General features: G+C 40.8%; 1 protein-coding gene across 1 annotated transcript; it reads right to left on the bottom strand.

The window, feature by feature from the left end:
• Nucleotides 1-1,906: 1,906 nt before the first annotated feature.
• BPNT2 (3'(2'), 5'-bisphosphate nucleotidase 2) lies at nucleotides 1,907-22,449 on the bottom strand. Its single transcript, XM_065902533.1, has 5 exons — nucleotides 21,820-22,449; nucleotides 13,004-13,166; nucleotides 11,837-11,932; nucleotides 9,378-9,539; nucleotides 1,907-7,778 (listed from the first exon to the last, which is right to left on the bottom strand). The coding sequence occupies exons 1-5, from the start codon at nucleotides 22,204-22,206 to the stop codon at nucleotides 7,507-7,509; spliced, it is 1,080 nt and encodes a 359-aa protein (XP_065758605.1). The 5' UTR covers nucleotides 22,207-22,449; the 3' UTR covers nucleotides 1,907-7,506.
• Nucleotides 22,450-25,968: the final 3,519 nt, after the last annotated feature.

Below are 25,968 nucleotides of genomic sequence, written 5' to 3'. Positions count from 1 at the left end.
TGTCTCAAGATAGGCATTTTGAAATACCAGTCCAGAATCTAGGAGATTCAAACTGGGGGCTCATCAGTCTGTATGCAGTGGGAAGGATGTAGAACCCAACCTCCACCCCTCCACGATCTACTGAGGTTCTCCCCCTCCATCTCCATTTTCCCCTTTAAAAACTGCCATGGCTGAGCAGAATCTTCAGGGTTGATCTCAGAACATGAGACTCCCTTCTCCCCAGCTTGCTAGTTTTTCTGATTAAAGCAGCTTTCCCTTTTACTGACACTTGCCTCTTGGATGACTGACTTTTGAGTGGTGAGCAGTAACAGGCATAGCAACAGAAATACCAGAAATGACCTGTAACACTCCTTAAAATGAAAATGTGCTGTGAAGATCACTAGCAACTATGGAAGTGCCCGGTATTTTTTGGCTAGATGTCTTCAGTTTGAAGTGGATACCAGGGATTTAAATTTCATCTCCACAGTGATTTAACCAAAAAAAAGAAAGAAAATGAGAGGGGAGGAGTGGTGCTAGATAAATAAAGCACACCCTTCACTCACTGCCCTTCCTGATCCAACCACTTACAATAATAAATGCAATTATTAAGGGATATTGACAGAATATATAATATGAACTCAATACTGCAAATGTCTCAGGGTAAAATCACCTGTCTCAGAATTCTAAAAAACGTGTCTAGAAGTCTTTTGCTCCTTTCAGTATTCAAACAGGTATTTTCTTCCTCTTATATTTAATTGTAGCCTAGTTAGAGCAGCTGGGCATGGAAGGAGTGGTAGAGAATTCCCAAACAGGCACCACTCAGAAATTCCCAGCTGGGATGGGGCTTCGTTGGAGAGCAAGCCTAGACATCTCCCCGACCCTGTAGTTTCTGCACTCAGCTTTGTCAGATCGGAAACACCAATCTGCAGATCTAATATTTTTTCAAGAAATCCTAGGGAAACTTAATAAGCAAAATTTCCAAAAAATCATACTTTTGAGAAAAGTCATGCTTTTCAGGAAAAAAAAAAAAAAAGCATTCTGAAAGTGTTTTTTTTTTTTTTAAGTGTAGCTATAGAAATTAAAATCATGTAACAAAAAGCAGCTAGAGAGTCAAGCAGTTTGCCAGTGATGGAATGAAGGGGCCTGCCCTCCTCAAGCCTGATTTATTCATCTTCCAAAGAAACCAGATTAAAAACTAAAACATTTCAAAGCAGGTGGATTACATCATTTTATCATTGACAAGACTTGAGGAAACAAGCATCCTGGTTATCTTTCTCATCAGATTTTTCCTATCACTACTTCTCTACTGTTTTGTTCTTCTTTAGTTCTTTCTATCCTCCCTTCATCTTACTTAAAAAAAAAAAACAACATTCAATTGAGAGTTTTGCTAGAGGTATGTTTGTCATGTACGCCCATTTTCAAATAGATGATTTTTTGGTAAATGGTGACACAGAAGACAGAGTCCCATAAAATTAAGCACTCAGACAGATAGCAGCAGAGCTGTTACCAGGAGTGGGGGATGGCATGTGACTGTCCAGTGGGTAGAGGTTTCTATTTGGGATGAACAGGTTCTTCAAATGGACAGTGATGATAGTTGTGTGTGTTAGTCGCTCAGTCATGTCTGACTCTGTGATCCCCTGGACTGTAGCCCACCAGGCTCCCCTGTCCCTGGAATTCTCCAGGCAAGAATGCTGGAGTGGGTTGCCATTCCTTTCTCCAGGGGATCTTCCTGGCCCAGGGATTGAACCTGCATCTCCTGAATTGCAGGCAGATTCTTTACCATCTGAGCCACTAGGGATTGTAAAGGTAAACACTACTCATTGTACACTTTAAAATGGTTGAAATGGTAAATCCGTTATATATATTTTACCACAGTAAAAATTTTTTTAAAAATGAGAAAAAAAAAAAGTACAAGCAGCACACCATCTTTCAGACATGACCAATTTATTCAGAAAATTCAAATTTCAGTTTGGCAAAGTATATCCAGGGGCAGAGTTTGGGATAATCATTTCATTCAGAGGCAGCTACATTTTTCTAGAGCTAACTGGCCATGGGGTAGTATTGGAAGGCAAGAAAACAAAACTTTAAAAAATAACTTAGGGTGTATGGGTGATAAAACACACATATCCGCAGAGGAAACCAACAAACAAGCAGCTTACACAACTGAGGCATGAGAAACACTGATGGTAGTAGAAATCCTTTATTCCACTTAGTTTGACATACATGAAGCACCTAATTTTTTCCAGATACTGGGGTAGCTGCCGGGGTCGAGGTGGAAATACAAAAATCACCAAGATGTAATCCCTTGGTGTTCTTAAAAAGTTTACAACCACCCATGTAAAAATGAGGGCAACAAGGGAGGTGCCAGAAAACTGCTCAAAAAAACTGGAAGGAGGAGGGCTTGCCTCTACTTCTCAGTAGAGGCTGAAGCCGGGACCCTCTTAAATTAGGTGATATGCTTGAGGCAGGGGTTGCATGGCGAGTAAAGAGAACTCTGGTGCTGAAGCATGTCTTGGCAACAGGAATGGTCTCGCTCCTCCACAGCCTTCCACATGTGAGAGGGTAGGCAGTTTTATTTTAACCCCTACCCCCCTATAAGAGATTGATAAGGAAGTGAAAAATTATTAAAAAAAAAAAAATATCCAATTTGGAAGAGGCAGGACATAGACAAGATATACCATTTCTTTGTTTTAACGTAAACTCAACTGCTTAAGTAAACTTAAGTAAAACCAGTAATTTAAGTAAAACCGTTGAAAGGGGGGAACAAATCCCTCTGGCAGCACCACAGTTCATTATGGCAGAATGCTGTCTCTCCTTTTAAGACTATGAAGCTAGCTTTGGCTACTGCCAACGGTGGGTGCAAGAGTACAAAGGACACTTAAGTCCATATTTTACACATAAATTAACGTCAATAAACAATTCCACCGTAACTGAACACAGATGATGAAGACAGCTTGGAAGAGATAATTGGGGAAGAGAGGTGAAGTCTCTGAAGGCTAACTGATCTAAAAATGACTTGAGATGCTGTATCTCCTACTCAATACAAGAGGAGCAACTGAGTTAACAGTCAACTATGTATATAACATACATCCCCCAAAGAATTCTAACACAACATGCCACTAACCGAACATCACAGTTTCTGCTTTTGCAATTTACACAAATTACCTGAATGTAATACTTTAGGGAACCCTTACAAACACAGTATACATGTTATGATATTATGTATCACCCTTAACTTATGAAAGTTTGATTTATATTATCTCAAAGGAAAACTAGTATTTATAAATCTCATTTTCCCATATAATTCAATACTCATTTTAAAAAATAATTTTAAAAAGTGGCTTCCCTGTAAGCCTTTATCAATGGTAAATTAGAATGCAAACACCTGCCTGGCTTTGATAAAATTAAAAACAAACAAACAAGAAAACAAGTTTTATGACCAGCACCTCATAAAACCAAAAACCTCCTTTTGAAGTATAAAGTTCAATTCTTCTTGCCTTCTTAGTAAATGTTAATCCAAACCCTCCCCGATCTAGGAACTGTTCTGGTTGGCTACATCACAAATATACAGTATTTCTTAACATTAAGAAATTTCTGACGTGGTATGATAAACAAACAGCTAGCTTTTAAAACCAAAGTGACTCAGAGTTCTAGAACAAATATAATAGCACACTAAAATGGTTTAAAAGTAAAATTAAAAATCAAAATCATGGTCTTATTAATTCAAATTAAAAACCAAAGGATTATGTATCATTTCAGACTTATATACATCAAGATGCCAGTTCTTATAAAAAAGTAGTTCAGTTGTAAATGCTAGATTATGCAAAAATAATTTTATATTAATTTTATTTAACTTTAATGATTTTCCCCAACTCTAATATTAAAAACATGAAAACAACTTAAATTTTAATGGCAAAAGTTACTGTTTTCCCCATCTACTAAAAAAAATTTTTTGTTTTCCCTTATTAACATACAATGCCCTATTGTTAAGGCACAACTTTTTTTTAGAATAAAAATGAAACCATCAATTTATTTTACACAAGTTACAAGGCAGACGTTTTTAGGCATACGCTAAAAACATATAAGTCTTAAATTAAACCAAAATGAAAAATCGTTGCTTCTACTCACAACTACTCGACACACAGCCAAGGTGAGTGAGTGGTTGTGGCTAGATTCTAAACAGTCCCCGTTTTAAACCTGCTTAAGATTGTCTCCAGAAAACCATTTTCAAGCTGTTATCAAGGAGAGGCAAGTTGGGTACTTTCTTTTCTGAGGAATAGGGAGGGGGTGGCATGCCAGCTTTCTTTACTTACATTGGGCAATGGGAGACAGTCATCACCTGCAAAGCCAGAGTCAAATCCAATTTCTGAATTAAACACTGAGACAGGGGAAGGGCTTGCCTGGCGTCCCCCGCCTTTCCTCCTCCCACTCTTTCCTCAGCCACCGCCCCTACTCAATTTGCACAATATTCAAAGGAAGCACCCAGCAAACAGGAAGAATCTGCACAACTGCTACCTAAAGCACACAAACCACATGAAGCTTATTGCTTCATGACATGGTCATAAGCAACTCAATATTTAGAATCAAAGAAAAACACTAAAATTGGGGAAAGGGGACAACTGAATAACAAAGATAAATAGGACATGTCTTGTAGGTCCTTATAATCCCAAATGAAGTAGGGATCAATTATGAAAACTAATAGAGATAGCAAGCTTTCTCCAGCAGGCAACACACTTGTATTTTCTGCACTTTCATTCTTCGAAGGATGGGTCAGAAAGACTTAAGACAGAAGCCTTGGGTTATTCTTGACAGTTACTCTGTGGTTTTAAAGGTTACTTTCCTTTACTTTTTGAGGAGTCTTTAAAAAGTAATAAGTCAACTTGGGCTCCATCAGTATTAATCTCCCCCACTGGAATTCTAGTCTCAGTTCTGCCCTAAAATTTCAGCAGCCAATCACAGAGACATAGGTCTATGAGAGAATTCCAGGGTTAAGTGTCGAGGAAGGGTATATTAGTTAACAAAGAGAAGTAGAAATAAGATAACATATATTAGCAAGTTAGGGAGACATGGAACAAGGTGGAGAGAAAGAGGGGCAGAGGAAGGGGACAGCTGATGGATCCTAAGGTTATTTATTGATGCTACTTTCACTAACTGATGCAGAAAACTCAATTTTAATGGAAAACCATCCTCTAAGGGCAAAGACGAGGGAAAGGGAGATCAGGTGTTGGGTAGGTGAGAGTCACTAAGATTAAACATTTTAAAAATACTTGTATTTATGGGAGATGTTATCTGTCTCACACAAGAAGGTGTTTCTCATGGGTGTGTCCTGGCACAATATCCTACATAAATAAATACTGTTCTTTGAACTTATATTAGTTCTGTAATGTATACTGACTTTTAGAAATGAAATGTTTTCAAATGAACTTCTTATAAAAGCACTTAAAACCATTAGTACTATGCTATACTCAACAAATCACAAAAATAATGCATTTGTCAGCCAGTATCCTAATTTTTGCACATGACACAAGCTCTCCACAAAGTCATTATCTATGTGTGGTTTAATAAAATTAAAAACTAAAGCCAAAACACCATGCCTGCTAATATGAACTAGTCCCATTTCCTAATATCCTAGTCTCTTTCCCCGAAGTTTGACACATCACAATTAGAACACACACTTACACCACAGGACTCTGGAAACGGCATATGCCTCTGCCATCTCTCCTGAGGAAAAAGATCTCCTCATCTCATTGCAAAGTAAAAAGATGAAGCCACTGGCAGTTGGCTCAGAATTCCTAAAAGTCCTGGTTAAACACCAGGTACTTCAACTGCTAAAACTTGGAATGAATTCTGATGAATAAAACCCCAGCTGTTGAGGCCCACTACCCTGCAGGGCTGGTGGCTGGTTACTGGAGACCGGGTAAAGGCAATGTGCGTATCACACTAGGGCTGATTCCCCAACGAGGAAGAAGGACCTCAGACGGTGTGATCTGCAAGCCTAAAGTGGTAAGCACATTCCACCCGGTGAGGATGCCTGCCCTTCCTTTGGTCAACTTTATCTCCAAGACAAGAAAATAAATGGAAAGTTGACCAAGGGTTAAAAACTGATCTAGGGTTAAAGAGAGACAGAGACGAGAAGAAAAAAGGAAACCATGAAACCCTAAGAAATCCCTCTCCTTATCAGTGTGTTATGGAACACATGGCAAGGTCATGTGAAATGACAGTACTGTTGAAGTGAAGTTTCTGACTATCACGCCGAGAGAAATCAGACATCCCAATGAGAGACGGCTCACAAAACAAAGTTCGAATTACAGTGTGACACTGCAAATATGTCACCTTTCCCAACCAGATTGTGCACACCTGAATAGGAAAAAAATTCATCAAAAAGCAAGTTCAATCATCATTTTTTTAACCCAAAGGGAAAATACAAAGTATCTCAGGTTACTACTTTGAGAGCTTGGTAAGATTAGATCCATTTATTAACGGCAAAAGCCACCTTAACTCACTCTTGATAATGAGGGAATCTCTACAGACATGGCAAATTTTTTAAAAAGTACTAAAACAAGGCTTTTAAAAATAATGAAGGCTAGTTCAATTCACGTAACTTCAAATAACTCTCAGTTAATAACAGAATAACATTATATTTTTATAATGCCTTATAGCATATTTTACCCCTAATGAGAAAAAGTACCAAAATTCTAACGTTAAACTCTGAAACCTTAATCCAAACCTTACAAGTTAAAGATTAAATGTGGGTCAGGAGGGAAAAGACAGAACCATGCACCGTCCACAGGACAAGTGAAACTGATCATCAAGATGACAGAAATGTTGAACCCATAGGTACAAATACACGTCTCTATAAAAACAAACCAAAATGAAACAGAATATACACACACATAGAAATTACAATGCAACCATCATATATCCATATTCTCTACTAGCTGGTGAACCTGTTATTAAAATTTCAAAGAAAAAAACAATTTAAGATTTTTCTATTTTAATCCATAAGAAATATTCGGTAACAGAGAACTTGTTGCATATTAATGAATTTGCAGCTTCTTGTGCTTTCTATCTGAATTAGGGGTAAAAACCCCCAATTATTTTATTTTCAATGAGATATAACTGTATAGTAGTATTAAACACCTACACAAAACAATCCTTTCTTCAGCCCAATTCTATATGAAAGTATTAACAAACTGAAGATTCATGATATTGTGTGAAAATGGTGACTCATAACAATGTAGACTCAGCTATAGATTTTAATTCACAAATATATATATATGCGCCTTGTGTATGACAACCATACGAAAATAGTCTCAAAAATAAAGACAATACTTGAGACACGAAGCAACCCATTCTCCCTGATCCTGCATCCTATTACAGGGAAAAGAAGTCTCAGGTGCTTCATAAATACTTTAAAAAGTTCGGGATGGCCTAAACCATGCAGAGTCTCCCCCACTGCGTTGAAGCTTCAGCATGTCAGGCCAACCGTTCAGCTCCGGCTGGGCTGTGACCTGTCATCAGTTTGGCTTACTTATGTCCCGTCTTCTCCAGGTCCGGGAGCTTTCTGACCAGAGCCTGGTGGTTCATCTTGATGCTGGCCAGAAGCCCCCCTTCAATGCCGTCGGAACCAGTGTAGCTAATTTCTTCACCACTCAGGGTGGTCATGTGCCCCCCAAGGGCTTTCAAGATGGCGTTGCCAGCACAGATATCCCACTTTTTGATGTATGTCACATGGATATATAGATCAGCTTTTTCTTGACTCTTATCAGGCACATCCAAGAGTGCTAAAACTTTATAACCTGCAAGATAAGCACAGGATTCAGGCTACTATCTGGAAGAGAGGAAGAAAGGAGTGTACTGTCTTGAGGATGTTGTTGACACCAGCACAGGGTATGCAGGAGCCCTCTACACTATCTCTGCAACTGCTAAGTCTAAACTTATTTTTAAAAGTAGTTTTTTTAAAGTCACAGTACAGATGTTAAACCCAAATGAGCAAAACAACACTGCAAAGTATGCAAACTAGTTTATTAAGCTATTCTCAAGTATAAATAAACATATGCTTATAATTTTTTAAATTTAAATCTACTTTGTGGTTGTCTTCTGAGAGGTGATACTTTCAATATGAATTGTTTCCTATGGACTATACACTGAAGCTAAACACCCCCAGGTCTCCCTTGAGTGTTTAAGAAGAATGAATTGGAAAGGAGAAAGCACAAGATAAAGTTACCATCTTAAACCTTTTGTGTAATGAGGCAGAATTTTAAAAATAAAATAACGAAACAAACCCAGAAGAAACTGGGTCAAAAACCTGTTTTATCCTATTCCTGTTGGAAATTTTAGATATCACCTTTCCTAACCAACCAACCAACTATAAAAAAACAATGAAACCATGTTAAGAAAGACATGTATAGGTCAGCAGTAAACTAAAACTGTTAGGCTTAAAAGTTAAAAGCATTACTTTTCTATTACTGTGCTTAAAAAGGTTTTTAAACACAAATGTTTCCTACTATACTTCGCAATTTATTTGAATTAAAACACTTCCGTCATTAGCAAACAACATTCAAAACAGAGTGGGTTAAATTCAGGCATGGCCTGTTTTCTCACAGCCCTCAAGCTATGGGTATTTTTTGTATTTTTAATCCACAGCTGATTCATGTCAATGTACGGCAAAAACCACTACAATACTGTAAAGTAATTAGCCTCCAACTAATAAAAATAAATGGAAAAAAGAAAAAAATAATAAGGTGAAAAGAAAGTAAAGGAATATTCAGTGTTATGGAGACAGTGTAAGCAAGGATTATAGAAATGAGAATCAATACTGTATGGAAAAGGGAAAATGATTCAGTGTTGAATTGATTTACAAAGACTCTGACCCTCCAGAAATATTAGTCATCTCCCTCTCTTTAGCCCCTGAATGCGGTCTTATTAAAATTCAAGAGGTTCTCAAAAAAAATAAAAGTAAAAATTGAAAAAATCAATTAATCAATCTAGTAACAGTAGCCATTAGCCATTCTAATAACATTTAATGATGGTTCCTGCCAGCCCCTGCTAAGTACAGGGTTGTGATGGCTGGATCCTTCTTTCTCTCCTTGCAATGGTTACAGCTGCACTAACAGCACAATCACTTCAAAGTCAGATCACGTACAACCACCACCAATGTCGGGAAGAGACTTGCATACATTCCAGAGTCAGAAACCGCTGCTGTGAGACTGTTTCCTTTGTGAGGCTGTCTGTACCCAAGAGGCAGGTGTGCCTGAAATCCCGCTCTCGAGAGAACCAAGCAGGACACCAGGCCTGTCCTAGAAGCCCCAGTGTCCACTCCCACTTCTTCCCAAGGACCTGCCGCCAGTGAGCCTCCTGATGTGGGCGGGGCCCACCCACCCAGAGCAGGAACGTACCAGCTCCACCCGCTGGGATGATCGTAGTCTGGTTTCCAAAAGTCTGAAGAGCCACCTGTTTGACCATTCCTGAATGCGAGCGAGACACGACAATCCTTGGGGTCTTCTCATTGTAAGAAGTGCGGGCTTTCACATTTGACCCACCGTCTACCATCGCCCAGGCTGGAAAGTAAATGTAATAGCTAGTAAAGGCACCAAGGCTTCTTAAAACCAACATACCAGGAGTGACTGGAAAAAAATTTCCCAAGAAATCTTTTGTCTCCAAACAGGGAGCTTTGGTTTTCCGAGTACAAGGATCATATGTTTATTTTTTACAACAGGCACATATTAAGACAAAACTACAAGGGGCTAGACAACCATGCCCAACCAGAAGAGAGACTAGTAGGTCCTTGCTGAGGAACATCCCGGCTCTAGAGCTCCCTGCAGGGCCGCTGTGCAATCTTCACTGGATCACACTGCAACTCAACTTCCCCACCTCCTGCCTTCCCTCCCACAAATCTGACCCCAAGAGATTTCTCTAGTAAACATCCTGCAGATAATAATCACAAGAAAATAATAATCAGAAGAACCCAAAGGGCAGGATCTTCTGTGATAAGTGACCTGATCTCAACAAGTCAATCTCATGGGGAGAAAGGGGACTGGAGGCTGATCTAGGTTCTAGTCTAAAAGAACTTAACATAGTGACCTAATAACCAAAAGAAATGCTGGTCACTAAACTGGACTGTGGTCTCAGTTAACAGGTTATAAAATCCACTTCTTGAACAACTGGGGGAAATGTGACTATTGGATAAAATTGTTAATTTTATTATTAACAGTACTGTTCTTGTTTAGAAATATGTTCTTTTTAGAGATGATTACTGAAATATATGGCATAAAAGGTCATGATCTTTGTGATTATCTCTAAAATACATAAATAAATGGATGAATAAATAAAAGCAAATATATAAAAATATCATCAACTGTTAATCTAAAGTACATGAAAAGTCATTATCATTTTTTGAAATTATTTGTAATAAAAGTGAAATAAGAAAAGAGAAACAAAAAAATCCTCTAAATTCTTTTTGGAAATGATCAAAAAACACACAATTGTATCAAGAAGTGAATTTGCAATGCTGTATCTCTAGAGGTCAGTATTGTGTAAGCGAATAAAGAGAATACATCTCAGTAGATAGTACCAGAATAATTTAGATAAGAATTACTGATTTAATACTAAAAATACATATTTCAGATCACATAAACTCAATGCATTCAATCATAACATTTATATGGACAAAATTATTTCAAACACCTTAAAACACAGTTAGGTATTTAAATAAATATACGTGAATGATGATGATACAGTAGTAGTGATAAGCTAAAACAACAGCTAACAGAATGGGTTCAACATTCCATCTATAAGACATGCCAGCAGAAAGTCTGATAGGAAATAACAAGTGGTTGGTACTTTGCTCCACACACTTCAGACACTACAACTTCTTTCTGCTAGCTGCAGATTTCCACTGAGTGGATGGACTGTGTCCACATTTATACATCACTTCAGTAAAATGTGTACTATTCAAGCATCTCTTGCTTCTAAGAATGTCCCTCAGTGAATTAATTTTAATTAAATCTGCTAAGATTTTGATCAGCTCTGTTCTAACTGCTGCCAGCAGTAATAATACCTAGCTCCCACTATAGTCAAGTATAGCTACATTCTGGTAAATACACAATAGTGGGCAGTTTGTACTGGGCAACAGCAATATGCAGCCTGGATCTGAACATCACTCCCCAAAGAGGGTGCAAGCCAAACAAACCGTCGATCCAGGAAAGGAAGGTCACTCACACCTAATTAAGGGTGTATTGATTCTTTTGCAATGTTTGCTGACTAGTAAAAGCACCTTATGTTCCTAAGCGTATGGTTGGGGGGTAGATTATATATTTTTATGGAATAAAGGTTTTTTAAAAATGGACACTTTATTATCCCCATTCTCCCTTCTAACATGAACAGATATGGAAACCAGGACCTATCTGCCTTGCTGGTACCAACTTGCTCTACATTTTCTTTATTGCAGTTCTAATTCTCTTTGGGCTAAGGCCACTTCACAGCAGATCCCAGAATGCACACAACCTCACGTGGAAGAGCCCAGGACCGTATCCCCAGCAACAGCAGGATGGAAACAGAGAGGACCACAGCTGCTGGGTGTCCACGCCCAACTGCATTCCCTACACACTAAGGATCACTCGTCTTCATTTAAGTTTCCATCCTCTAGACAAGTTCATAAAGCTATGATCTGTCATACATTACTAGTACCAACACTAAAATCCTCACTGTATCCAGTGAAGGGTGAGGTGGGTTGACTCTAATAATTGCTGAATCACAGCTGAAATTTCCACAGGACCATAAATAATACAGGAAATGATTTAATAACATTAATTCTTGGAAGCTCTAGCATAGTTTTTTTTCCTAGCATGTTTCTTACCTGTATATTCAGAAAATGGCTTATGTATTACTCCTAGCACAGGTTTACCATTTACAGCTACACACACCATAGTAGTAACATACTTCCGAAGATCCTCTACAAGAAAAAAAAAAAACCATCCAATAACAACAATTATTAAAATAATGTTAGGACTGAATATGAAAATTGAGTCTCAGACACTCAGAAAAGACCCTGTACAAGGGATATACTCACTAAGTATTGTCACCATTGTATCAGCAAATTAATTTCAGTCTAGGAAAAAACTGTTTATAAAGGAACCTCTGGACAGTCCATGTTTGTATTATCTATTTCTGGAAACTTCTGTTTTAGAATTTGTTACTACTAGATACACATGTCTAGTGCCTTCTCCCTGTTCTCCAAATAGTTATCCACTGAGTGTCTATTTTGGGTCAATTTCTGAGCTTAAGCACAAGAATACAAAGGAGAAAAAGAAGCCCCCACACTCAGAGAATGTACCATTTAGTTGGACAAACACATAAGCCATCAACTTTTATATAACAAGAGAATAAAGAAAAGGCAGAAATTAGATAACCTCTGGGTAAGATATAAGGCCTGGAAGAAAATCCACAGAAATGAAACAGGAGTTAGAGCTGGATGAGACAAGACAGAAATAGGAGGTGGGGGAAGTAACTCTGATTTTGCCACTTACCTTCCCTGGGTGCCTAGGATTTATTATTTTTAATTCTAAGACTAGACGCGTATGCAATAAAATCTAAATTCCCCAAATCACAAGTCAATAGTGTATGGTTTATCTAAATAAATAACTCAATAATGCACACCTCAATATACAAATCAATATATAAATAAACATTTCGATAGCCAGGTGTCCAGTAGGAACCGTTTTGTTGCTGTGACTGCCAGAGACTTCCCTTCACTAAGGAATCAGTGACACAGTGAGCCACCGTCACTGAGAGGAGGATGTCACGATACAGCGCTCAAAAAAGCTTGACAGTAACTAACTGATCCACCCCAGAAGTTTCAGACCACAGTGCTTTAATCCAGCTCTCTGTCTTAAATCTACCTGGACAAGTTGTGTCCATCTGGAAAAAATATTCACCACCAGGAATATACCACCTGCCCTTGTTCTGGTTCTCTAATACATAACGGCAATATCCAGTCTGAGATCAATTTTAACTGAAAAGTCACCCGTGTATTCCTGCGTGGCATCCAGTGGGTCAATCCAGACAGTGACGCTCTCTGCCGGCACCTCCTGGGGAGTGGCTATTTCCTTTAGGATGTCCTCAGGAATCTTCCGATCCCACAAGATCACCTCCTGATCAGCTGCATCCACATGTTCCTCCGTATTGATCTGTATAATGGGTGAGAATGGTTGACAGTTTAAAAGGTTTTAAAGAAAAAAAATCACTACTTGGAAAAAGCACAATAGAGAAAAACAATTTAGACAGAATCTCCCAAACTGAAAGCAGATAAATTACTATTTTTATTTCAAGGAAATTCTTTGCCAATGAAAATATATAAGAAATTTCAGATATGTTGTCTTCCAGTGCTTTCCAATTGAATATTCGAACTTAGCTTGTTGTGTAAGCAGGACAGAGAATCTAGAGAAATAGAAAAAGAAACTAAGCATCACAGAAACAAGCTATTTAAAAAAACAAAGATATTTAGGGAAAGAGATACATTTAAAAATGTGACCATGGACTGACAATATTATGGAAAACTGAATACAACAGTAAGAGAAAAGTGATAATGAATTTAAAAACAGGCCTTCAAAACAATGATAAAGACGTCAATTCTCCCATCTGCAAACTGTAGATTTAAAGTAATTTCAATCAAAATCCCTAAAGGTTTTTTTTAATCTCTTCTTAGAAATGGAACAAGCCATTTGGGAGAAAGTAGAAAAAAGAAAAAATATATATGCATGTAAACGTCATGGTGGGGTGACTTTCCTTGACATATTTTGGCTTTTTCCCCAGCGTCACTGAGGTATAATTGACAAAACTGAATGTATTTAAAGTGTACAAGATGAGATGATATACATGCACATTGTGCAGTAAGTACCACAATTAAGTTAATTACTGTATCTACCATGTCATATATTTCCTTCTTTTATTTTTTGGTGAAAACACTTAAGAACTACTCTCAAAGCAAATTTCATGTATATAATACAATAATGTAAACCATAGTCACCTTGCTGCACATTAGATGCTCAGAACTTACTCATCTTAGTTATAAATGAAAGTGCATACACTTGACCAACATCTCACCCTTTACTCCATCCCCTGGAATGTGGTAACCACCATTCTACTATTTCTATGGGTTTGACTTTAAAAAAAAAAAAGATTCCACATATAGGTGATACAGTGTTTTTCTTGTCTGGTGTATTTCTCTTAGCATAACGCCTTCCAAGTCCATCTACATTGTCCCAAATGGCAGAATGTCCTTCTGTTTAAAGCCTGAATGGCACTCCATTTTATGCGTATCACATTCTTAAAATTTAATTTATGCATAGATGGACACTTACCTTGGTCTAGCTAAAGCTTTGTCAATTTTACCTTTTGGAAAAAAACCAGAGACCTGTATTGCTGGGAGTGCTCACGGGCCACTTGCGGGGATTCAGGGGTGGAAGGGGTTGCAGGTAAGGAGTCAGTGGCTATGGCAAGCTTCCTGGCGGCATTTATGAAGAGGTTACTAGCAGCCCTCTGATGAGTTCTGAGTCCTGACTTAGGTGCTCCCACGGCTCCTCCCAGCCCTCAGACACACAGACCACCTCAGTCAGCCAGGTGAGGTGACAAAGGAGGCGGCCTCTTGAACAGTGTGCAAGGTGTACGTGTACACACTCGTGGGTGGAAGCACAGTCTGAGGGGTCTCTCCTGGCACTGAGCTGTACTACCGTGACAGAGGGGCAACGCAAGAAAAGTCAAAATAGTCCTCTTACTCTCTTCAATGCATTTTTGGATTTTTTTTGCCCCAGCAGTGTGTTGAAACATCTCTGCTATACTCCTGGACTTCCATAAAGGAACTCTTGTCCATGGGAGACTGCCAAAATCAATGTTCTATGAGGGAGTGACAGCAGAGAATTCCTCTTCTGCCACTTTGCAGAAAGCATTTTGGCTATACAGCCCATATCTTAATGACAACACTAGGCCACCTTGGATGATGCAAAAACCACAGAATAAACTTAAAACAACAGATGTGACTCTGGGAAAAGAGAAGCAATTCCTGGGTCTCAATCACTACTTTTGTTGTTGTTCAGTTGCTCAGTTGTGTCCAACTCTTTTCAACCCCATGGACTGCAGCACACCAGGCCTCCCTGTCCTTCACCATCTCCCGGAACTTGCTCAAACTCATGTCCACTGAGTCAGTAATGCCATCCAACCATTTCATCCTCTGTCGACCTCTTCTCCTCCTTCCTTCAATCTTTCCCAGCATCTTGATCACTACAGTTTCACAAAAATGGTAGCGCCAAGTCGAGTGCCAACCACTGTGCCTTATGATTAAGATCTCTGCCTACAGTTCATCAGCTTCTTCATATTCTTTCAACTGACTATGTGCTAAAAAGGTACAGAAATGTGCTTGACAAAATCTTCATTGAGGGTCAGGTTAGGGAGAAACAAGCAGAGTAAGCGAGTAAGAACATAACAGCACAATTACCTGACCTGCTTTTGCACAAGAGCTATTTGTTACCTGCTACTACCATGCCACACCACAAATTTAACAAACCACTCCCGCCATTATAAACAGCCTTACCAACTCAATTCCTTTCCATGCTCCACCAGCTGGTTAAGCCCTAGAAATTCTACCTCCCAATTCTAAATAACTGTCATTGTGCTTCCCAGGTGGCTCATATGGTAAAGCGTCTGCCCGCAATGCAGGACACCCGGGTTCGATCCCTGGGTCAGGAAGATCCCCTGGAGAAGGAAATGGCAACCCACTCCAGTACTCTTGCCTGGAGAGTCCCATGAACAAAGGACCCTGACAGTCTACAGTCCATGGGCCGCAAAGAGTCAGACACAACTGAGTGACTTCACTTTCTTTCTATAGTTAAGAAAATTCTACTTTGAACCCTCTATCTCTCACTTGGAATTCAAAAATAGTCTTGATTGCTCTTGCCTCCAACTGTGCATTCACTGATGCATTCATTCATTCAATAATGATTTAATGACTACATATCGTAAACGGCTTTGGACAATGGGATATAATAATGAACAAAACAGAACAATTATTGCCTTTAAGAGGCTTTCCTTCCCAACCAGGCAACCTGCCATCTTCCTAAATCAGATGGTGTTGCTCCCTGCTAAAAACTTTTCAATGACACTCACGATGACCTTTGACCTCAGGCTGCTGACCTGAGTCTGAGGACTGCAGGGTAAACAGTGACTGAAAGCGCCCGCTATGGCCAGACACCAGTGTAACCATTTACATGAGTTATTTTACAACAGTAGGTCCCATGAGGAATGGGAAACTAACAAGCCACCACCAACTGAAGAATCTAGGAAAGGTTAAAAGGAAACGCCACATGTCTCACCAACTTCCCAGGATCTTAGGGTCTTGATTTCTTGTTCTTCAGTTCCCTGGTGAGGGCTGAGACACAGGCAGTAGTGATGAGAGTAGAAAGTGGATGGATTCTTGCTGGAATCCATCTTGGTTGAGCAATGCCTGCGCCACCAGGAAGGACCCTGAGCCACAACGATTGGACAGAGACAACCCAGAAAATAATCTTATCACCATAAAACCCAAGACTGTGAGACATGCGGCAGACCAGTCCTCCTTAGTTTCTTTACCCTCTTGCTCTCTGCCTGGGCACCCTTCCCAATGAAGTCTCTTGCTTTATCAGAAAAACAAACAAATAAACAAAAAAACAACCCTTCTAAAGGTTTCTCACTACACAGAGATAAAATCCAGACTCTTAAAGTACATCCAGGATGATCTGGCTCCAGTACCCTTTCTCTATTTGCACCTTATTTACTCCATCCCAGACTCACTTGTCTTCAGGGAATTGTACTCTCCTGTTCATACACCTTTCCTAAAACCTCTGTATGGTGGCCTGCCTGCTTTTCATCGTTCAGTTCTGAGCCCACATGAAAGTGCTTCAGAGTGGCCTTCCCTGACGAACATGGCCAAAGCAGGACCCCACCCCACAACGCCAGCACTCTTCCCACGTGAACTTATTTATTCTTCTTCAAAGCCCTTGTTAGTATCTGAAATCAACATGTTTGTACATTTGTCATCTACCTTGACCCACTAGAATGTAAGTTCTGTAAATTTAAGGTCAGCTTCCTTCATTACCATAGCTCTGTACTCACTGCCCAAACCAGGGCTTGGCACAGCAGATGCTAAATAAATACTTCGTGATTGACAGCACTAGCCTTCACCAATGTAGTTTCATTTCTTCCCTGTAACACTTTCTATTCAATCTACCTCATCACCCATTACTGGCTGGGTCTCAGTCTTCACCAGGGAATTGGAATATAAGAAATCAAGACCCTAAAATACAGTAAATGCCATTCATATGACAGTTCAGTTACTCTGGGGCCAAAGAAACTTTGGGTCAATGCTTTAAGAAGGTAGTATTTACCGTATTTCTCCATAGATCATTACATCCTAATAAGTGTTTAGCTACACTGTGCTTTCAGTAGGCATTCAACAACTATTTTCTAAATGAATACACAGGGTTCTCCAGCTGTCTTTTTTCTCCTTCCACTGGACAGAAGCCTTTTACTGTCAACTACTATGTCTCAAGTATATCCCTAAGAAATAATTAAACATGCTCCTGTGTCTTACACCTTAAAAACAAACATGAAACAAAAAATCCATAGAACCTTCTCTTGGCTAGAATGTAACACTCTAGCCAAGTTCCTTAGAACCCAACTTCTTGTCTTTACTTAGTGTCTCTACTCTCTATTTCCTTACTTCTCATCTTCTTCTGCTTCCTTCCCATCAAGCCATAAAGAGAACTCTCACAGAATTTACCTATGACCTGCATACAGAACCATTATCAGGAGTATGTGGTCTATCACCACACTGCCTGAGTCCATTCCAGCTCCTTGTTTTACTTGGTAGGTGACTTACCTAGGCTAGTTACTTCATCTTTCTGAGCTGCAGTTACCTTATTGCTAAAAGTGGATGATAAATATATATTCCTATTAGGTTCTTTGGGTGAATCAATGAAATACTCAGGGTAATACTTAACCCAGAGTAAGCACTTAATAAAGTCTGGCTGCTATTACTCTGTTTTGAAATTAAATGACTATTTTCAGATTTTTGTGATCCTCGGTCCCCAGGCCCTCATTTTCCCTTTCACAGTTCTCAAGTGTGTACTCCTTTTCTAGCAATTGCTCCTGTTGAGAGAGAAGAGTCTAGCTCTCATCCCTGAGGTCAAGGATAGTACAGACCCAAGACTCCTACCAGCTAGGAGTATCATGCTTTATCATCAAATAAATCACTGCCAAAAAGTTTTGACAAGTCAAGGACAGGAGCCCCTCAAAAACAGAGGTCCCTAACCAGATCTGAAAGAGACACGTGCACCCCAATGTTCATCGCAGCACTGTTTATAATAGCCAGGACATGGAAGCAACCTAGATGCCCATCGGCAGACGAATGGATAAGGAAGCTGTGGTACATATACACCATGGAATATTACTCAGCCATTAAAAAGAATTCATTTGAATCAGTTCTAATGAGATGGGTGAAACTGGAGCCCATCATACAGAGTGAAGTAAGCCAGAAAGATAAAGACCAATACAGTATACTAACACATATATATGGAATTTAGAAAGATGGTAACAATAACCCTATATGCAAAACAGAAAGAGACACAGAAGTACAGAACAGACTTTTGGACTCTGTGGGAGAAGGCGAGGGTGGGATGTTTCGAGAGAACAGCATCGAAACATGTATATTATCTAGGGTGAAACAGACCACCAGCCCAGGCTGGATGCATGAGACAAGTGCTTGGGCCTGGTGCACCGGGAAGACCCAGAGGGATTGGGTGGAGAGGGAGGTGGGAGGGGGGATCGGGATGGGGAATACATGTAAATCCATGGCTGATTCATGTCAATGTATGACAAAAACCACTACACTATTGTAAAGTAATTAGACTCCAACTAATAAAAATAAATGGGAAAAAAAAAAAGAGAGAGGTCCCTGTACTTTAAATCAAAACTATAAGCAGCAGCTCAGTGGCTACAAATCCATTCCAAAAATCTATCTTCAGCCTTCATTCTCATCATTATCCAGAAGGATACAACAAGAGACAGTGCCACATAAACGGCTGCAGTTACTTTTATTTCTACACTGAAATCAGAATTGCCAATGATTTTAGGAAGAGGAGGAATGCTGCCCTGAGGACTCTCCCAAGATCCCAAACGAGAAAGGCTGAAGACAAAAGGGAATCAAAAGGTCCTAGGTCAAACTCTGAGTTTTCTTAGAACGTGCCCTGCTTTGGAGTGGGGCTTCTCAACCTGAACACCAATTGAAAATCAGGCCAGATCATCCCTTATGAAGGAGCAATGTCCTGTGCATTCTCGAGACTTTACCCTCTACCTACTGGATGACAACAGCGTGCTGCCTCCAATTGCAAGAACCCCAAATCTCCAGACATTGCTACATGTCCCCTTGGGGCAAAACTGTCCCCAGTTCAGAGTAAGTGACACCTGCAGTATCTTGTTACTAAGGGGTGAACAGCAGACAGGAGGGCTCAAGCCTCTGACTCCATCTGTACAGGGCATCAGGGTAAAAAGAGGATCTGTGGCTTCTCAATGCTAATTTTCCCTAAGGACCTAAACTAAGTGGTACTCAACTTAAGATCTTCACTGAAAAATTTCAGTGAAATTTTTGAAGGTGAGGCTTCAAAAATAATTCGACATTTAAGACTGTACTTCTGGGTGTTGAAGGAAGAGAAAGAAGAAAGGAAAGAATCTAGGACTGAGTCACTACCTAGACAGCTACATCTGGCCTCTAGTCTAACAACATACTGACAAAAGGAGACAGCTCATCATGATACCATCCTACTCTGATTTCATCTAAATGAACATAACTTCCTCTATTCCAATCACCAAAAGGACACAAAAAAAGGACCTGCAAACATTCAGTCACAAGAAAACAAAGCTATTTGACATAAAGGCAGACGTCAACATCTGTAAAATGCTTAGTTTTTGTGTTTAACAAAATGCAGCTTGTCACTCGTGGCAGCAATTCCCTTAGCATTTGTTAATAAGAGAGAAAACAAATGCAGAATCCTGTGGAAGCTACCCACAGGATTAAAGTTTTGGTAGAGGTGGGGTGGGATGGAATTCACGTTTGAACACACATGTACATATGGCTATACATTTTCAATATTTAAAAATAATTTTGAACTGATCTTTTTTTTTTTAAGTCAACTCTACTGTTATATTTCACTATTATTGCTTTCAAACTTTTACATTTTACATTTTCCTGAGGAGATCATACTTTAGGTTCTAAACAGCCTCCTAAAGGTAGTTCTAAAGGTACTTCATATAAACTGTGAAGCGGAGTGTCAAGAGTCTCAGCGCTCCCATTTGGAAGGTGGGCAAAATAAATTTTCTTAAAGTTGCTGTGAGGACCAAGTCAAGTCTTATGTAGCAAGGGCTATACTAGCTAAAACAGTAATCAATAAATGATTGCTATTACTATTGTTGTAACTGTTTACACCAAGTTTTCTGAAACTCCTGTTTCTCCAACAAACTCTTAGGGAACACCATGTGCTTCAGAGAAATGAAAAAGAACTTTTACAAGCACATCTTATATCTAGATGTAAACACAAGGTAAGTATCACTTGTGATGGTAAAGTGCCAAAGGACAAAAGAAAAACATGAAACATTCTGTTTTGTTGGAGAACTATCATGTCAACTACATCTGGTCCCCAGCAGCTCATGATATGAAAGCCAAAGTTCCTTCCCGCTGCGAAAAGAAAGTTTAAAAGGAAAGAAAAAAAAAAGACGAAGAAAGAAAAAGGAATAACAGGAAAGACTGGAGAGAGGGTTACACACGATAGTTCTACAAAGACAATACTCTCTTACAAGAACAGTAAAAGGTCAGATACCTTCCCCAAAAGCAGCGGTTTACATTTCACTGTTTTATCTAATTAATGAAATTCCATTGCAAACAATTTTTCTTCCCCATCGCCAAAACCCACTGTTAGGTGAGTTAACACCTACACTTAGGAAGTACCACCACACTATGTGAGCTCTTCCTCTGGACTGTAATACATTTTTTAAAGGTTTATGCATTCAGCAGCAGCTGCACTGAAATGATAAAGTTTAAAGGTATTAACAGCAAATCTGAAATGTCTGGATTTCCCTAAGAAAATGTCAATTTCTTCCCCCAGAAACGTTCTTCAATTCTCATTCTTTGGAGTAAGTATGGGCCAGAAGGGTGAAGTCAAGTTGCTGGGAGTCATACTCCCAAACACTTCCCTGAAGGGCCCCTCAAATACATGCCATCAAGATGGTCCTGATGAGTCCACAGCTAAGGTAAACCGTGGTCACACTAGTTACAAATGCCCTGCATACTAACAGCTCTGCAGCAAGAAAGACGTCTACAGTTCCTGGTCTTCAGCTGGCTCCTGGCAGGTCCACCAGGAAATGTGTATCGACCCTTCCAGCAACTAAACGCAAGAAAGACAGAGGGCCTCGGTGATTCTAGCCCTATCCTTTCATTTTACAGAAGAGCCCGTAGCAGTGAGTGAAGTTAACTTTCTCAGCCTTCGAATAGCAGGGATACCAGACCCCAGAGCTCCAGATCCCCGGTGCCCAGCGGACGCGCACACCAGGGGAGGAGCCAGAAGGGCCGAGTCCACGACCCGCGACCTCTCCCAGCTCTTCCACCAACTCTTCAGTGTCACCTTGAGCACCTCAACTTGTGTGTCTACATCCCCAGATCCGCCCAATTGGAGCCAGAGCCCGACCGCCAGGGGCTGTCGGAGAAGCCCAGGCGCCCGGGCCCGCGCCCACCCGACCCGGCCCGGCCCGCGCGGCGCCCACCTGCACGCTGGGGAAGGCGGTCTTGAGCAGGTAGAACATCTTGCGGTTGGACAGCACGTCCCCGCTGGTCATCTTGTCGTCCGCCCCCTCGCGCGTCTTCCCCTTGGACTTCTCGTGGAGGACGTTGCTCTCGCGTACGCGCCGCACCTCCTCGCCGCCGCGCACGGCCGCCAGGACCGACACGGCCAGCATCTCGCGCAGGTCCACCGTGCCCCCGTCGGCCGAAGCCGCGGGCCCCGCCGCCCCGCCGCCCGGCTCGCCGCCCAGGCCGAAAAGGCTGAAGCGGCCGGCCAGGAAGCCCGAATAGAGGTGGTAGAGCACGCCGAGCCCCAGCAGGCAGAACACGGCCACCCCCAGCGGGGACAGGCGGATGCCCATCGGGGCCATGGCGGGAGGCCGGGCGCTCGGGGCGGTGGCCCTCACAGGCCTCCCCGCACTGCCGAGCCGGGAGCCGCACGGTCTATACCGGCGCTAGCTCCCCGGCGCCCGCGCGCCCCATCGCTCCCTCCCGGGAAAGACCGAGCCGCGCTGAGAAGTCCCCCGCCACCGTTCCGAGCGCCCGACTCCCCCGGGACAGCCCGCTCCCCGCTGCAGAGCCGGCCGGCGGGTCTCGCTTCCACGTTAGCCAACGGCCCGAGGTGAAAGGGGAGCGTGGGTGTGTATCCGGGTTACGCAGGGGGCGGGGCGAGTCAGGCTCCTCCCTCCGGGGCGGGGCGGCCGACCGGGAGACTGGGAGGCGCTGGACCGCTCCGCCTGCGTTGCTCCGGTCGGTCGGCGGTGTTCGGGTTTTGAAATCTTTACGGGATGTGGCGGAATTACTCCCCAAGCACAGGATGCCGAGTGCCTTGTGGAAATTCAAATTAAATCTTTCTTTGAACGACATGGCCGAAATAGAGGCTTAGGGACAGTCTAAACTTTCCATCACTCTGATTATTGAGGAAAGGAGGACACAACGAGGCGTTTTAAATCTATGCCTTTTCGTCGACGCTTGTGTGGACCGATCCTGTAGCTTTAAATCGCCTCTCGGCGCTGTTCCTGGCGGAGCGGGGAATTGGGCGGGGATGAGAGGAAATTTGGTTGACTTTATTCTGTTAGCACCTCTGTCTGAACGCATATGCGTTTATGTCTGTCTGTATGTATAGATTTTCCCTTGTACCTTCACCTGCCAGAATGAGCCATCCTCTATGCAGGTGAAGAACTTACCTTGGTTCTGGGCTTCCAGTGTGTGAGAATACACTTCCGGCTTTCCTCATTGCCAAGTCCACTTTACCCACACTTTCCTCCCAAAGGCTGAGAGGGGACAGAAACTGCCTGCGAGACTCCACTTGATGTAAAGATTGTCCCAGGATGATCAGTCTACAATATGTAATCTTTGAATCAGTGTAAGCCCTTCATATGTACTTACAGAAGAGTTTAAAAGGAGTGACTACCTTCTACTATGCTAATAACAAGTGTTCACTAAATTTAAATAAGCATTATAATAAGCATTAATGTTTATCTTCCATCCTAACCGTGAACATTAACGTGAACAGTATTTTATAAATGTTAGAATATTTATTTAAAATCAACTTAAAATGTAGCCAGTTTTATTGTTTATGGCCAAAAGTCATTGGGTTTAAATGAGCTTGAATATTAACGACCTTAAAAACTGCAGGTATATAGAATGAATTATGAACATCAGTTGCTGAGCAAGTCATCAGAGACAGGCCGGCTTTTACATATTTCCTTAGAGTTTAGGGCACTGATAGAATTTGCATGTGGTTATACAGATACAATAAAGGAAGACCATAGATTGATTTCCTTGCTTAAAAATAATCACAGCACAAAATCACGTGCAAATACAGATCAGTGTAGTAACAGTCCCTGAGTGCTGACAGCACCAAATTTCAAGGAACTGGCACTGTCCTGGTCAGCTTTGGAGAGCAACTTCACAGTTAAGCAAAACTGCTTTCCAAGGAAATCTGAAAGTGAAGGTCACAGGGTAATTATGGTTACCGAATCCAGGGATAAATACAAAGACTGGGCTTGAAGTGAAGGCTTCATTAACTTCAACAGAACCACCCCATGAGATCAGCAAAAGATAGGAGTTGGCTGTAGTTTTGAAATATTAAAAACATTGTGGAAAGGTCTGGCTGAGGCTTGTAAAAATAATCAGCAGTATATTCCAAGGATATTGGAAAGCAGTATTGGGCTCTGCTCGCTGGCATTCTACAAAGCCTCAGTGAGACACAGAGTTACTAAAAGCTCTGAGGCATTTATACTGCAGGAAAGGTGCTAAGAATTGAGAGAGAAAATACTAAGGCACATGCACAGAATGAGACTATGTTTAAAGATCATAGTTCCAAGTGTTCTAGTATTCAGGTGACAATTGATAACAGCTGATAGATATTGATAAATGGTAGCTTGTAATCATGAAGAGAAACTTTATGACAAGAAGAACAGTTTAACTAGTTCTCTGTGGGACAGTGATGTTGTCTTGGAACCTTCATAGGAATTTGATTAAAAGAAATTTGAATTTTCAGTAACAAGTTGCTAGAAACTTTGTTGTTGTTTTGTCACTCAGTCCTGTCCACTCTTTGCGATCCCATGGACTGTAGCCTGCCAGGCCTCTGTGTCCATGGGATTAACCAGGCGAGAATACTGGAGTGGGTTGCCATGCCCTCCTCCAGGGGATCTTCCCAACCCAGAGATCGAATCCATGTCTCCTGTGTCTCCTGCCTTGGCAGGCAGATTCTTTAGCACTGAGCCACCAGGGAAGCTGGCTAGAAGCTTCTATAAACCATATAATCTTCATATATGAAAATTATATGAAAGTAAATATAAAATAATAGGTTTTTGAATTGAAGTGAATTGATCTCTCAGAAATAATCTTCTGTAGGGGTTAAAAATGATGAGAACTGCCTAATGTTTCTTCTGTATAAGTGTTGATAGCAACGAGAATTGACAAACAGCAGAAACTTCTTTGACCACCTTCCATGTAACTGGCTTGCTTGACCCTGCTCTCTACTCTCCATGTGCCCAAACGTAGTAAGGGTATGTGTTCTTGGGGTACCTGCTCCCTTTCACTCCCTCTAGTAGAACTTTATATACATCATGAGTTTTATTTCAACCACATTTTGCCATTGTGGTTATTATTATAAATACATGTAAGTTAAATATCATGTAAAACAGTCAAATGTGAGTATAAAGCTGAAAGCATTAAATGTCCTGATTAAGATGAGTCACCCAAAACAAAAATGGCCATCAAATTTAATGTTGGAGCAAAAACTGATTGCGAAGAAAAAGAACTGTGTAAGTTCAAACAGATGCTGAGGTCAGATTACTCAACTTTAAAGAAACCAAGTTGGTCATTCTGTGGATGGTGCTTTACCCATAGAGTTGACGCTGCAACAAGTTAATAGCAAAGAAAAGTCCTGCCTTATACTGTAAGACCAATGATTATATATTTACATCTTCGAAGTGCCTAAGGGTCTTCCCCAGTAGCTCAAGAGGTAAAGAATCTGCTTGCAGGGCAGGAGACATGGGTTCGATCCCTGGGAAGACTTCCTGGAGAAGGAAATGGCAGCCCTCTCCAGTATTCTTGCCTGGGAAATCCCATGGACAGAGGAGCCTGGCAGGCTACAGTCTTTGGGATTGCAAAGAGTCAGACATGACTTAGCGACTCTACAACAACAACAAAGTGCCTAAGATGTCTAGTCTGTTCCACAATTCCCTGCTTTGAGTTTTCTCAATTAACCGACTCACTCTGATGACATCAGACACGGACCTTTCCTGAACACCTGGGTGGTTTTGCTCCCTTCCTACAAGAACCACCTCCCCTTCAGTTCTTCAAGTGTCAAATGTCAGACCCACTTACAGAACATTATTAAGATCTTAAGTGATTATGAAGATATTCTGGTTTGTCTGAATGACTCCTGACCCCAAAATTTACCTTAGAGAAACATAACGTGTTTGTGATAAATCTCTTCCAGTTAGATTCCTTGTATTTTCCTCTTTTATTTTTTGTATAAAAGTAAATTTTAGAGGGACAGTTAAATTAACTAAAGGTTCAGGGTAACTGAATCCTAAGTAAAATTAGTTTTTTCTACTTTACTGAGAAAACAAAACAATGAACTGATAGCATTTCTTCATGTTTAAGTATTAAACTTC

The sequence above is a fragment of the Muntiacus reevesi genome, chromosome 12 (assembly GCF_963930625.1).
Source record: "Muntiacus reevesi chromosome 12, mMunRee1.1, whole genome shotgun sequence".
In the NCBI taxonomy this organism is placed as follows: domain Eukaryota; kingdom Metazoa; phylum Chordata; class Mammalia; order Artiodactyla; family Cervidae; genus Muntiacus; species Muntiacus reevesi.
Note: the sequence above shows the minus strand (reverse complement) of the source record. Positions and strands in the feature narration are given on the sequence as shown.

Coding starts and splice junctions, on each gene's coding strand:
- BPNT2 (XM_065902533.1), bottom strand. CDS start 22,206: ATGGCCCCGATGGGCATCCGCCTGTCCCCGCTGGGGGTGGCCGTGTTC. Junction 11,933..13,003: donor TGCCACGCAGGAATACACGG/GTGACTTTTCAG, acceptor TTTTTCTTGTAG/AGGATCTTCGGAAGTATGTT. Junction 7,779..9,377: donor CATCCCAGCGGGTGGAGCTG/GTACGTTCCTGC, acceptor CTTATCTTGCAG/GTTATAAAGTTTTAGCACTC.